Source organism: Arachis stenosperma, chromosome 3 (assembly GCF_014773155.1).
Source record: "Arachis stenosperma cultivar V10309 chromosome 3, arast.V10309.gnm1.PFL2, whole genome shotgun sequence".
NCBI classification, from domain to species: Eukaryota; Viridiplantae; Streptophyta; class Magnoliopsida; order Fabales; family Fabaceae; genus Arachis; species Arachis stenosperma.
In genome coordinates, this window is record NC_080379.1 from 23,701,103 (window position 1) to 23,715,680 (window position 14,578).

At 35.7% G+C, this 14,578-nt stretch overlaps 1 protein-coding gene across 3 annotated transcripts; it reads left to right on the plus strand.

Annotated features, from left to right (window-relative positions):
• Positions 1-3,598: 3,598 nt before the first annotated feature.
• LOC130968757 (probable polyol transporter 4) lies at positions 3,599-6,500 on the plus strand. Of its 3 annotated transcripts, XM_057894208.1 has the most exons (3): positions 4,002-4,240; positions 4,507-4,592; positions 4,702-6,500. In XM_057894208.1, the coding sequence occupies exon 3, from the start codon at positions 4,713-4,715 to the stop codon at positions 6,078-6,080; it is 1,368 nt and encodes a 455-aa protein (XP_057750191.1). In that variant the 5' UTR covers positions 4,002-4,240; positions 4,507-4,592; positions 4,702-4,712; the 3' UTR covers positions 6,081-6,500. The 3 variants fall into 3 exon arrangements, with proteins under 3 accessions (XP_057750189.1, XP_057750191.1, XP_057750190.1); XM_057894206.1 differs by lacking the exon at positions 4,507-4,592 and having other exon boundaries at positions 3,599-4,240; XM_057894207.1 differs by having other exon boundaries at positions 4,507-6,500.
• Positions 6,501-14,578: the final 8,078 nt, after the last annotated feature.

Below are 14,578 nucleotides of genomic sequence, written 5' to 3' on the forward strand. Positions count from 1 at the left end.
AGCGCTTTAGACTTCTCCACATTAATCTTCATCCCAGATGCTTTGCAAAAAGTCTCTAAAACCAACATCACATTTTGCACTTGTCTCTTTGTAGCTTTACAGAATGGAAGCAAGTCATCCGCAAACATTAAGTGGGATATTCTTGGTCCCCCTCTAGAAATAGCAACCGGCTCCCACAAGCCCAAATCAACCTGATGACTAATAAAGCATGCTAATCGCTCCATACACAACACAAAAAGATAGGGTGACATAGGGTCTCCTTGTCTAAGACCTCGACTAGGAGTAAAGCCATTCAGACGACTCCCATTCCAAAAGAATAGATAAAGAAGAAGCAGTGACACAATTCAAAATCAAATTAAGTGTAGGAATAGGAAAACCAAAGCTCTTAAGGGTATGAGCTAAAAACCTCCAGTCAACTCTGTCATAAGCTTTCTCCAGATCAATCTTAAAGGCCAGTGTGCATTTCTTTGATTTAGTCTTCTTCATAAAGTGGAGGACTTCTTGAGCAATAATGATGTTGTTAGGAGTTCCTGGTCCCGGAATAAATCCTCCTTGAAGCGGGCCAACAATATCCGCAAGATGAGGACGAAGCCTATTAACAAGGACCTTCGTGATGATCTTGTAAACTACATTGCAGAGACTAATCGGCCTGAAATCTTTCATAGATACCGGTGATTCAACCTTTGGAATGAGAACCAGTAAAGTCTCCAACATTCTCGGGTCAAGAGTAACACCGGAGAATGCCTGCTTAACCATCTTCCAAACATCAAGGCCAATGATCTCCCAATATTCTTTGAAGAAGAAAGCTTGAAATCCATTAGGACCCGGAGCTTTAAAAGAGTTCATGTGAAAAACAGCTGTTCTGACTTCCTCCATAGTAACTGGTGCCGTAAGATTATTGCAAGCTTCCTCATTTAGAGAAGGAAGATGCACATCACCAAGGAAACCCAAATCAACATCATCCAAATGACAGAATAAGCTTTTATAGAAAGACTCTGCTTCTTGACTCAGAACCTCTGGATCAGTTTCCCACACTCCATCCTTGAGAAAAAGGCCATGAATCTTATTATGCTTCCTTCGCGCAAGAGTTTGAATATGAAAGAATCTTGTATTCCTATCCCCGAACCTAACCCACTGCTCTCTGGACTTTTGGAACCATAGGAGCTCTTCTTGCACTAGAGTATTATTATAATCATCAAGCAACTGTTGCTTTTTCTGACGCAAATAAATACTATCCACCACTTCCAAATGCTTTTGTAAATAATTAATCTGCTGCTCTAATTCACATTTCTTAACAAAAATGTTACCAAATACCTTCGAGTTAAACTCTAGTGAATTCTTCTGTACTTCCGAAAGCTTGCCATGAATCCCTCTATTACCAGACCACCATGACTGGTTCACAATATCCCTATACCCAGGATGAGTAGCCCAAGCAGCAACAAATCGGAAAGGTCGATTCCCTTTAGGCTGAGGACGACCTTTACAACGCACCAGAATAGGGCAATGATCATACTGAAGCCTATTTAAAACTCCTGCATAAGCCTCTGGAAAGATAGATAACCAACTACTATTTATACAGACTCGATCAAGCTTTTTTGCCACGTCAACATAATTTTTCACCCTCCTGTACCAAGAAAATTGCCTCCCAATAGTCTTCAGATCAAACAAACCACTATCCCCTAATGAAGTAGCAAACATGTCTGCTCTTTGATGAGAAAATTGACAGCCTTTAGATTCATGAGAAAATTTGACTTCATTAAAATCACCAAGAACAATCTAAGGTCCTTGAAAAACCATGGATTGTGCAACAAGATAATCCCAAAAGAGAACCCTTTTCTTAAATTGAGGACTGCCATAAATACCACTACACCTCCAAATTAAATTATCAAAGTGAACCTCAACAATAACACCCTGATCAAAAGCATCAATGAACTTACAACAAACACCCTTCATAGAGGATAGAAACCAAATACCTCACTTATGCCCCTCTGCTTCTACTATACCAACAGAGTGATACCCCAACCTTTCCCAAAATAATTTTAAATGCTAAAAAGGGGAGTGAGTTTCAACCACAATAAAGAAAACAGGTCTAAATTTCCTAACAAGTTCCTTACAATGCACATGGGCTAACTTATTAGAAGCACCCCTAATATTCCAAACAATCATATTTAAACTATCCATAAATAATAGGGACAGAATAAATAAGAACATAAACTCTAAACAGAATCACCAACCTCAATAGGTGGTTTGTCCTGCGGTACTAGCACACTCTGATCCTTAATAATTGCCACCTTCGGACCTCCTGACACTACACCTGTCATGCTTCCATCTACTAAAATTTTTTCCGTTGTGCCACCATTTTTATCAACTGGCGAGTTCTGTAAGGAGGAAGGCCGATGACGCTTCCATAGAGAAATTCCACGACGTGCAGGAGTTCTGCGCGATGGAGATGGCGTAATTTCATGTTTTTCTCGCTTCCCCATCCTAATGTCAATTGATTTGCCTCCATCACCATGCAAATTGGGCCTTGGAACCCTTCTCGAACCAAACTTGTGCTGCTTTCCATCTTGGTCCTTCAAACCTGATGATTGGCCCATTGTGAATTTTCCCTTACGCAGCACTTGTTGCCAGCCCTCTTCATCATCCATGCATGCCTCATTAACATGACCATCAGGCACGTGAGGAGCCAATGATTCCATAACCACATCCTTCCCTTTAACAACTCCTAATTTCTCACACAAATTACGAGGATTCTCACTTAAATCACGAGCTTCTGATTCGGTCTCTTTTTGAATCTCATGATTGTTGTGTGGCACTAGTGTCGGGGATTCATTATTTTTTCCATCACCAAAGGAATTTCCGTTTCCTTCCAAGGACTCCTTCTCCATGCACAACGATTTATTATGCCCATACCGTGCACAAGTAGCACAAATCAACTGTAAACTCTCATACTCCACTTCATAAGTCACACCCTCCACTATAATATGTTTAATTACAGGCAACTCAAGATTAATTTGAACACAAGCTCGGGCATACTTTTCTCTTTCTGCAAGTTTAGTGGCTAAATCTACTTTCACCGGAATCCCTATTGCAGAAGCAATTCGTAGCATTGCTTGTTCCTGGTAGCACCAAATTGGAAGTCCCGAGACTCGAATCCATACCAGCGTTGATCCAAAGGATTTTTCGCATGGTCTAAAATCCACATCCCATGACTTTATTGCAACATAGTGACCGTCTATCAACCACGGACCACCAAGAATGACTTTTTTGTTTGCTAATTTTAATAACTAATTTTAGTACATAAATAATATTTTTGATATACAAATTACTAATTAATTATATATCTAAATTAATTTTAATTAACAAAACAGAAATGATTCGTGTATGATTGTTAAGAAAAAAATTAAATAATAAAAAAAACATATTTTAGGACGTCACGAAAAAAATAAAAAATGCAGTTAAAGGAAATGAGCGACCAACTCTCGTATCGCCAAGACGCCAACAGTTGTTGCGTGGAAAGTGAAATTTAATCTTTGATTAAAGTGAGAGGTCAATTCCCTCACCTTCAAAATTCAATGCCACATCTATGCAAATGCTGACTAATTGTATTTTCATTTTTCATTAATTATTAATTTCTTTTCGCCATTGTGTTTCTTCTTCTTCATCATCTTCTTTTAATACCCTTTTGCTTGCGTGACAAAAAAGGGGGCGTGTGGCCCCTCTTTGTTGCCTAGTCTTTTCCTTCAATTCCGCGTGTTTTTATTCCTTAACTTTCAGTTTCACTTCCTGATTTCTGTGTATGTTTTTTTTTTCAGATCTAAGACTTCATTCCATTTTCACAGAGAGTCTTAGATTTAGTTTTTGTAACATGTGTTTTTGTTAGTCTTAGATATGTCATAGCATAGTCCACAAGAGAAAAAATAAGAAAAAAGAAAAAAACAATACCCCAAATTCAAAGATTGCAACTTTGTAGAAAACAAAAAACACCCACCAATTGGAATCCAGAATCCGGTGATGGGGTTCCAAGAAAATGGGAATGGCGAAATGGGCTTGTCTGGGATCCCGTTGGGAGCCAAGAACAAGTACAAGAGAATGAACAGCGAGTTCCCTGAGACCGACGACAACGATGTTGATGATGTCATCACACAACAGCAACAACATGAAAGAAGAGACAGTACAAGAAAATATGTGATAGCATGTGCTATCTTTGCTTCTCTCAACAATGTCCTTCTTGGCTATGGTAATTGCTTCAATGGTTCCTTTGAAAACGTCTCTCCTTGGTTTTTGTTAGTTCCGTTGACAAAGTCTTCTGTTCCTGTTTTGTTTTGGTTTTTTCGCTGCTGTTTCCGCATTTCAATTGACCATAACTCCTCTTTTTATTATTATTTTCTTTTGGGATAACATTGACTATGTTTAGATTATTTTGCTGATTGGTGATGTTATGTGAATAACTATTTGCAACCATGTAGTTGATATAGATCTTAGACTGATTCGGTTCTTTATCAGATTTATCTTTGAATTCTGAGGTATCTATGAGGCAGATCTGCAAAACTTTGGTCTCAAGGCTACCCAGCTGAAAGAGTTCTCAAACTGTATATTTTATTGGGATCTATATTGGAGATCCATTATGATTTTCAAAATTGGGGTGTTTTTGGAATGGACAAAAGATTGATGATTTCTTTGGTGAATTTCAATTTGCAGATGTAGGGGTTATGAGTGGAGCAGTTATATTTATCAAAGAAGATCTGAACATAACGGAGGTTCAGGTAGAAATTTTGGTTGGTATTTTGAGCATTATTTCTCTATTTGGTAGCTTGGGTGGTGGAAGAACATCTGATATTATTGGTAGAAAATGGACAATGGCATTAGCCGCAGTCGTCTTCCAATCGGGCGGATTAACAATGACTCTTGCCCCTTCCTATACAGTACTAATGATTGGAAGATTTCTGGCAGGAATTGGAATTGGGTTTGGTGTTATGATCTCCCCTATTTATATTGCTGAGATATCCCCAAATGTTGCGAGAGGCTCGCTTACCACATTTCCGGAGATTTTTATAAATGTAGGAATCTTGCTTGGTTATGTATCAAATTATGCATTTTCTGGCCTTCCAGCACACATTAGTTGGAGGATAATGCTCGCTGTGGGAGTTTTGCCCTCGCTCTTCATTGGCTTTGCTCTCTTCGTTATTCCTGAGTCACCAAGATGGTTGGTAATGCAGAACCGAATCGACGAAGCGAGATTAGTGCTCGCGAAAACAAATGACAATGATAAAGAAGTGGAGGAGAGACTGGCAGAAATACAACATGCTGCTGGAATTGCCAATTCTGAGAAATACGAGGACAAACCGGTCTGGAGGGAGCTTCTCTTTCCTCCTCCTGCTCTTCGCCGGATGCTGATTACTGGACTAGGGATTCAATGTTTTCAACAGATCTCAGGGATTGATGCAACTGTGTATTACAGCCCCGAAATTCTAGAGGCAGCCGGGATTAAGGATAAATCTAAACTTCTTGGTGATACAGTTGCTGTAGGTATAACCAAGACTGTTTTTATCTTGGTTGCAATCATTCTTATCGACAAACTTGGTCGGAGGCCGCTTCTCTTAATTAGCACAATTGGGATGACAGTCTGTCTGTTCAGCATAGGGGCTACTCTAGCTTTGTTTGGACAAGGGCCGTTTGTGATTGCATTGGCGATTCTGTTTGTTTGTGGAAATGTAGCTTTCTTCTCAGTTGGACTCGGCCCGGTGTGTTGGGTTATTACATCAGAGATCTTCCCTTTAAGAGTTCGTGCTCAAGCGTCTGCGCTTGGTGCTGTGGCTAACCGGGTTTGCAGTGGCCTAGTAGCCATGTCTTTCTTGTCTGTGTGTCGTGCAATTACAGTTGCTGGAACATTCTTTCTGTTTTCTGCTATTTCTGCTCTTGCCATTGTATTTGTTTACATGCTTGTTCCCGAAACGAAAGGGAAGTCATTGGAGCAGATAGAGTTAATGTTTCAGAATGAACATGGGATTCAAGTAAGCGAAACGGAGCTAGGAGATGTTGAACAACTTGTGCAGAACAAAACTGATTCAATGAATTAGCTGCCTCTTATACAAACTCTGATCGATTCGCCATTTCATGGAAATTGCAATACATTTCTCTTCTATGTGTAACCATCATACTGCCCAGTTCTGCGCCGGACATTGATCGTATTGATGATTCGTCGTCTACGACCGGAGGGAATTTGCGGCCTGGAAGGTACGAAAGAAAAGTTGAAAAGAAATTGAGCAGTTGTATACCATAGCAAACTTATTCTTATTGTACAATTATTCTAAATAAATTTTTAGTTACATTTGAAGTCAATTATAGCGATGATTTTTGGCGGAGACTATCTTTGTCATGGAATGGTCCTCTCAGATGTTCTGAAATGACTTGTGTAGTACCATGAATCCAATGTACTCCGTTAAGGGATGTAATAATGTGACAATTCTTTAATAGATTATATTCTTTTTCAACTTCTATTTTTTGTGTCCTTGTGATTATCTTCATGTGACATCTAACATGCTTCAGCTTGATCATGTGATTGGCAACTTGCTACTGTCCTGCCTTTATAGATTAGCTTTTACTTTTTAGAGAACTTTCAACAGTGGTTCCATATGTATAATGTGAAGTTACTCATTGAAACATATCTTAGTTTGTACATAATTGTATTGGAAAACTTTCAAATATGCTGCTACACCGATATTTTAGTAAATTTTAACCGTTAATCTTAATTATATATATTATATATATTTTTTATAATTAAGATCAACGGTTAAAAATTACTGAAACATTAGTATACTAGTACACTTAAAAATTTTCCAATTATATTTGATTTTATATTTCTGCTCCATGGTTATTGTTAGTATGAAAGTTCTGAGTCTGTAGGAGCTTTTGGATTTGGAATAGTGGTAAAAAATTGTGACACTGGATGGAACCTATTTTCATCTTTTTCCATTTTTGTTCAATCCAAGCTTTGGAGCTGATTAAAATTCCTTTCCCATACTATTCCATTCCACCTTGTTCTACCGATCTTTTTTTTTGGGGGGGGGGGGGGGGGGGGGGGGGGGGGATTTTGTAGCATCACAAATAAATAGCATTTTATGGAGTGTGGATCAAGAACCCTGACTCCCTGTTTCTACTGAATATTGATCTAAATATAACACAATCGACTCTTCTAAGCCTATAGTGAACATTTTTTTTCCACAATATCTTTTAATTCAGTAAGTTAAGAATTAATTTGTCACAAACTTAAATTTCATTTAAGAGTATATTGTTGAATGCTAACCAATAAATTACTGTATATACAAGAAATTTAATCAAGCAAAAATGATATTAGGTGTTCTTCTGACATTTAAACAATAAGGACCATGTTCATCCAAAAAGAGCCCCCCCCGCCCGGGGGTTAGTATCTCAAAAATTATTTAGAATTGCTTTTAATATTTTCAAAGACAAATTACAAATATATTTGTTTTATAATATATGTTACTGAAAATGATAATAATTAAAGGATATAATCATAAATATATGTATTAAATTTTATACTTTTGACATGATAATATTAAATTCACTATTTGGAATAGAAATATAAGTTGACGGGACTAATTTTTTTTCTAAATTAAGTTAATGTCAATAATTACATTTTAAAATTTGAAACAAATAAAGAAATATTATACTTAATGGATAATTACAAGAATAAATTAAAACCCACTAATGAAAGACAAGAAATGTGACATAGATGATAGAACATGTTTACACCAATATAAAAGCACATGCCATTAGAGAATGAAAGATTTATGTACGGTTGTATTCTAAAAGAAATTGTTATTTTTACTATATCTTATCTTGAATAAAAATTATAAAATTATATGAGGTGCAGATTGCACATGCCATTAGAGAAAGATATATTTACTCTTGTATTTTAAAACAAATTGTTATTTTTACTTGTTTTTTTCTTGAATAAAACTAGATAAGGTATAGGTCTCCTGTATTTAATGGTGAATGGGTGACAAATATGTATTTGTTGTCAATTTCAATTGGTGAATGCCTACAAAAGACCTTTCAAAGATTTTAAACTCTCCTAGCAATCTAGCATAATAATTATTTTTTGTAATGATATTTTTTTTAAGATTCTGTAACTTATTATATTAGTATTTTTATTGAAAATCGATTAATGGAAAAGAACTATTTACAGAGAAGTTTAACTAGCAAAAAGTTGAGTGAAATGCTTTAAAGTGAAATTATTAGGATCTCGATTATTACAAAAATATTATATCATAAATTTTAAGTAATTAATATTTAAAAAAAAAGTCTCGCATCAAAAGATCAATGTTTTAAAGTTTTTTTTGTACTCTTCTATCTTACTAATTAACTTTTATAGTGTGACTATTTTTACGAAGTTTTATAGCTTGCATTAACTCAATATTTTGAACAAACAAACAAATATTTGTGTATGTAATAATTTATTTTATGTATACAATAATTTATTTTACTTAACTAAATATTAATAATTTAAATTTTATTATATATACAATAATTTATTAGTCTTTTAAATAGAATTTAGCTTGATAAGTTGAGAAATTAAGAGTTAAAAAAAAACATCTTTAGGAATCAGGATACATTAGAATATAATTGTAGGAGTCAAACCAATAATCGAACCGATTAAGTTATTGATTTATTAGTTTAAACCAATTCTATGTGTTGATTGAAAAAATGTTTTCGATAGAAGTAAGTTAATTCGGAGAAAAGTAGAGACAATTTCTCGAAAGAATGTATGCGTGAGCGTGGGGTTGAAGGTGATCAACGCGAATTCAATTATGATTGATTTATTAATCGGATAAACTTAATCGAATAGGACATTCGAAATAGGTAATCGAACAAGACATTCAAATGAGTGATCGAACAGTTATGGTAATGGAGAAGTTAAAGGCATTCATCACGCGAGGAATTTATGGAAAACGTGCGCAGCCAAGAGGCGGGAACGGTTACCAAGGAGAAGGCATTTAAGGTCGTGATCTTTGTAATTAATTGTAATTAATTGTCAGCTACTTAATGCAGATTATAAATATTAGGAAGTATGAGGGAATAAGAGTTAGAACTTTGCTTCAGAAAAGTACTCAAGCACACTCACATCCCAGCAAATTTTTGAGTTTGCAATCAAATTTATTTTCTGTAGGATTCCTTCTATGTTTTTATCTCTTCAATTTACCTTTTCTGTAAACTTTATCTTTCAAGTAAATTTATTTTCTAAGTGTTTTTTTATCTTCATTGTCTGATTTACATTTCCGCATTTAAGATTTTCATGCCAAAGTTCTTTGACACAGTCGAAGATATTTTCCTTTTTTTTTAATTTCAATGCAAACTTTTTCATTTTTAGTTTGTTTCTTTTTCGAAAACTTTACTTTTGTCTTTATTCCCAATTCCCATCTAATCGAAGACGCTTTGATGCACTTTTAGAAAATTGATACTTGCAAAGAGGAGTAGGTTTTGCTCCCAAATCACTAGATATCGAACCACCATCGATTTGCTAAAAATCGACAAAACACTATGTAAATAAAAAATATAAATATTCAAAAACCTAATATTAAAATTTAAAATATATATCTTAACTAATATTTTAAAAACAATTAAGTTTCAACAAATTATAATTCAGTTATTATTAAATAAGTATATAAAATTTTAATATTTTTTTTATGATAAAATTTTTTAATTTTATTTTTATATTTATTATATTGTTATATACTATATATATTTATTAAAAAATAATATTAATAAATATCGTATAATTATAAAAGAATAATTATATTGTAATTAATAAAAATATTTAATATTTTTTATTTATACATATTTAATAATATTTATATTACTAATTATGGATAATTAAAAATATAATTAATTTAAATATAAGTAAACATAAAATTAAAATAATATCTAAAAAAATTATTGTACGATTTTATTATATAATAAATATATAAAATAATAAAAAATAATATAATTTAATGGTAAAAAGAGTAACGAGTATGTAATATAAAGAGGATTTAAATTTAAATTATATTTTCATTAATTTTAAAATTTTTTTGAACGATTTAGTTACATCAACTTTTATCGATTTAGCCGATTTTTAGCATTCTTATTTTTAAACCGTTTTTAGATTGAATCAGACTAATTTAAAATTCAATTCATCGATTTTTTTTATTGAACCGGTCAATTCCATATTTCCATCCGATATTTACAATTTTGCATTAGAAAGATTCTTGCGTATTCATGATGAGATATAATTTTTTTTATTTTGAACTGGATATTTTTTTTTTGTCATGGGTTATAAGCTCAAGACAACCCACCCAAACCTAAATCCATATAGATCCTCCCAACCTATCTGAAACCAACTCCTGCTTCTCTCCTTGAATTTTTTGTTGAATCAATTTCTATAGCATATTCAAATTAGCCAACTCCCACGGTGAGTTCTTCAAACTCTTAATGCACAATTTCTTTCTCCAACCCTCCTAATGACAACGCCATTCTTCCCCTTCTTCAGCCTGGTATTAGTTGCCACCGTCGTTCATCGGAGGTTGCATTGATACCGCGCCTAATAGGTAGCTGAGTTGATATTCTGATTTCGCGCTTCACCGTCTTCTCTCTTCCTCTGCCATTGCTGCACTTCTGTTCGTCGATGCTCCTTCCTTACAATTATGCTGTTCCAACTTGCAGGGTGCATCTTTGCGCATCTGTACAATTATTTTTTAGGGTGGTCTGATGATCCACGATCTCTCCAGTGTTCCCATAGCCTCCAATGCTGCAACCTTGTGAGCTAGCCAATTTTCTTCTCTTGGAGTCCATGTGAAGCCAAATTCGATTTCTCCTCTTGTGAGTTCAAAAATATCCAGTAAAATAGGATCAATTTCACCTATTCTGCTTTTTGATTTTAACGTTTGCACTAGCATTATATTATCTGATTCTATTAACACCTTCATCTCCATGTTTTTTGATAGAATAATGGCCTGCCTGATTGCTAAAGCTAGACTAGAACACGCCATAATTTTCGTTGATTCTCCAATTACAAGATTTTCTGTGCTGTCTCTGATTGTCACTGCAGTGGCTCCTGTCCCTGTTGTTGTTTTAAAGGATGCATCAACATTAGCCTTTACCCAAGGCTCTGGGGGAGGTCTCCAGGTAATGGTTCTACTTTTTCTGTTTACTAGTTGTTTATTCTCTATCTGCCTATCCTGTGTTGCTTCTATGAAATGTATCTCTGCCATTTTTGCTCTGTGAATTGTGCTGCCTGGATGGATTCCTATTTTCTGAAACACTGCTTGGTTTCTAGTCTTCCATATTTTCCAGCTAAGAAAGGCTATCCTGGTGCCGAACCAGGCAGCTCTCGTCCAAGGACACAACAGAATAGCATGCTCTGTGCTTTCAATTTCTAAGTTACAAATTTGACACATAGGACTCTTAGCAATTCTCCTCTTGAATAAGTTCTCATTCACTGGAATAATATTATGTGCAGCTTTCCACACGAATGTCTTTATTTTTTGAGGAGCTTTAATCTTCCAAATTTCTGCCCATAATTTCTTTAGGTCACAGCTTGTGGACGCTTCTCCTCCCTTCACTCCCTTGTTCCTTTTTTGCCACATAATATCCCGACTTAACAGAGTAGGATCCATCCAAAGTATATGACCACACCAACCAATCCTCTCTATCTAATAAGCTAATAGGAGTTTTAATGATCTTCTCTTTTAACTATGAACTGAAGATAGAATTGATCTTCCTAGAATTCCATCCTTTCCCTGGATCAATCAGTTCACTAACAAATTGCACCTCCCTATGTTGTTCATCCTGAATTTTCTTGGAACCTATAATCCAGTTATCTTCCCACACCTTTACTTTCCTCCCATTCCCAATATTCCATCTACCGTTCCTCCTCAGAAAGTCCCTCCCCTCTAAAATACTACTCCACATCCAGGATGCTTTTGCGTTCCTTCGAGCCTCCCAAAAAGAGTAATCTGGGAAGTATATTGCTCTCACAAATTTAACTCACAGAAATTCCGAGTTTTGTACGATCCTCCATGCTTGCTTGGCCATGTGAGCTAAATTCTGAACATGGAAATCTTTGAAACCCAAACCTCCATCTTTTTGACTCATAGTTACCTTATCCCAACTCTTCCAATGTATTCCGCGTTCTTTGCCTGGTGCCGCCCACCAAAACTTTGCCACTTTGGCGCTTAATCTCTGACAAAAGTTCTTAGGAAATTTAACCACATTCATCGCGTATGTTGGAATCGCTTGAACTACTGCTTTAATTAATACCTCCTTTCCTGCTTGATTTAGTAACTTCTCTTTCCATCATTTCAACTTACTTATCACCCGTTCCTCTATCCATGACAATACTCTATTCTTGGATCTCCCCCATTGACCTGGTAAGCCAAGATACTTCCTTGGATTATCCCACGCAGCTATACCAAGTATTTCTTCAATATTCACTCTTACTTGTATCGACACCTGCTCTCCAAAAATTATGCCTGATTTCTCTAAATTAATGCGTTGACTTGATGTTTCGGTGTATTAATTTAGAATCAAAATGATCTGGTATATCTCCTCTTCCTTTGCCTCAGCTAAAATAATACAGTCATCTGCAAATAGGAGGTGAGTGATGGTAGGGGCATTGGGTGTGACTTTGAAACCAGATATAACTCCATTTGTGTGAGCCTCATTCATAAGAACCGTGAAAACCTCTGCTGCTATTATAAACAAATAAGGAGATAAAGGATCCCCTTGCCTCAAACCTCTTTGCGGTATCACCTTCTGTGACAACTCCCCATTCACCTTGAACCTGTAGCTCGCACTTCTGACGCACTTCATGACTAGCTGCACCCAATCCTTAGTGAACCCGAAGGCCATTAACACTTTTTCTAAGAAATTCCATTCCACTCTATCATATGCTTTATTCATGTCCAACTTGATAGCTAGGTTTTCTGATCCCCTCCTTTCTTTCTTTCTAAGGCTATGTAGTGCTTCTTGAACTATCACTATATTATCCTGAATTAACCGCTCTCCTACAAAGGCACTCTGAGTCGAGGATGCCACTTTGTCTAGAATCTTTCTCAGCCTCATTACTAGAATCTTTGAAATAATCTTATAGATGAAATTACAACAGCTGATAGGTCTAAGGTGGTCCAGACTTTCTGGTTGTTTAATCTTAGGAACGAGGACTACCGTTGTTTCACTAATTTCACCAGGTAAAGATTTCTTTGTAAAGAACTCTCCAACCACATCACATACCTCCTTTTTTTATGTCATTCCAGTGCCTCTGATAAAACAAACCGTTGAGCCTGTCCGGACCTGGCGCCTTTAAACCTCCCATGCTAAAAACTGCTTCCTTAACTTCATCTTCTGTTACTTGCTTTGTTAACCTCTCGTTCATCTCTTGAGTCACTTTTTTTTGGAATTTTTTGTACACACTGCTCTAGATTTTTGCTTTGTGAGGCCGTGAATAGATCAGTATAATAGTCTTTAATTAGCTTCATCACCTCCACGCTTCCATAGACCCAATCCCCTTGTGAGTTCTTTAGCTTTTCAATCCTGTTCATATCCCTTCTTTGGATTGTTGTTGCATGAAAAAACATTGTGTTTTTGTCCCCAAATCATATCCATTTTAGTCTTTACCTTTGCCCATAATATATCTTCTCTTGTTTCCATAACTGTTTAATTCTTTCCTTAATTTGCACTATCCTTTCTTGTTGATTTATTGGAAAATTTGCTGTTTGAAGATGCTGAAGCTCCTTATGTAGCCTAGCTATCTCTTTATCCGCTCTTAAAAGTTTTTTTACTCCAACTCTATAATTCTTTTTTGCAGTTATTCATCTTATCAATTAAGCTACCCCATCCACTGACCCTCTCCGTTCTCCTATTCTACCCTTTTCTAACGATCTCCTCGCATTTCTTGTGATCCTCCCAAAAAGCTTTAAATTAAATTTTTTTTTGCATTTTTCCTTCGGTTCCAATGTTAAGACAATAGGACAATGGTCCGAGCTCACTGCAGGCAAGGATTCCAATTTGGCATGTTGGAACAATTTCCGCCATTCCCAATTTGCTAGAGCTCTATCAATCCCCTCCCTTGTGATGAACCTACTTCTTGGATTACTGAACCACGTAAACTTTCCCCCTTGCAACTCCAAGTCCATTAAGCCGTTGCAATCCACAAAATTCCTAAACTCCATCATTTGACAAACTGGTTTTGGATGCATCCCAATCTTCTCTTCTTGGCTTAAGATATCATTAAAGTCTCCTATGAACATTTGCAGAGTCAGTGGGTCCTCCGTATTAGCTGCCAATTCTCTCCACAGCTTCTTCCTTTGTGAATACGTTGGGTTTTCATAAACAAAGTGGTTAATCCATTTATTCCCTTTTTTGTCCCTCACGTTTGCTTTAATAAGATTATTGGTCCACGAGTAAACTTTAACATTAATTTCATTATTCCATAAAAGACATAGACCGTCAAACATCCTCCGGGATTCTACACAAAATGATTTATCAAAATGTAACTTTCTTCTAACTCTATTGATAT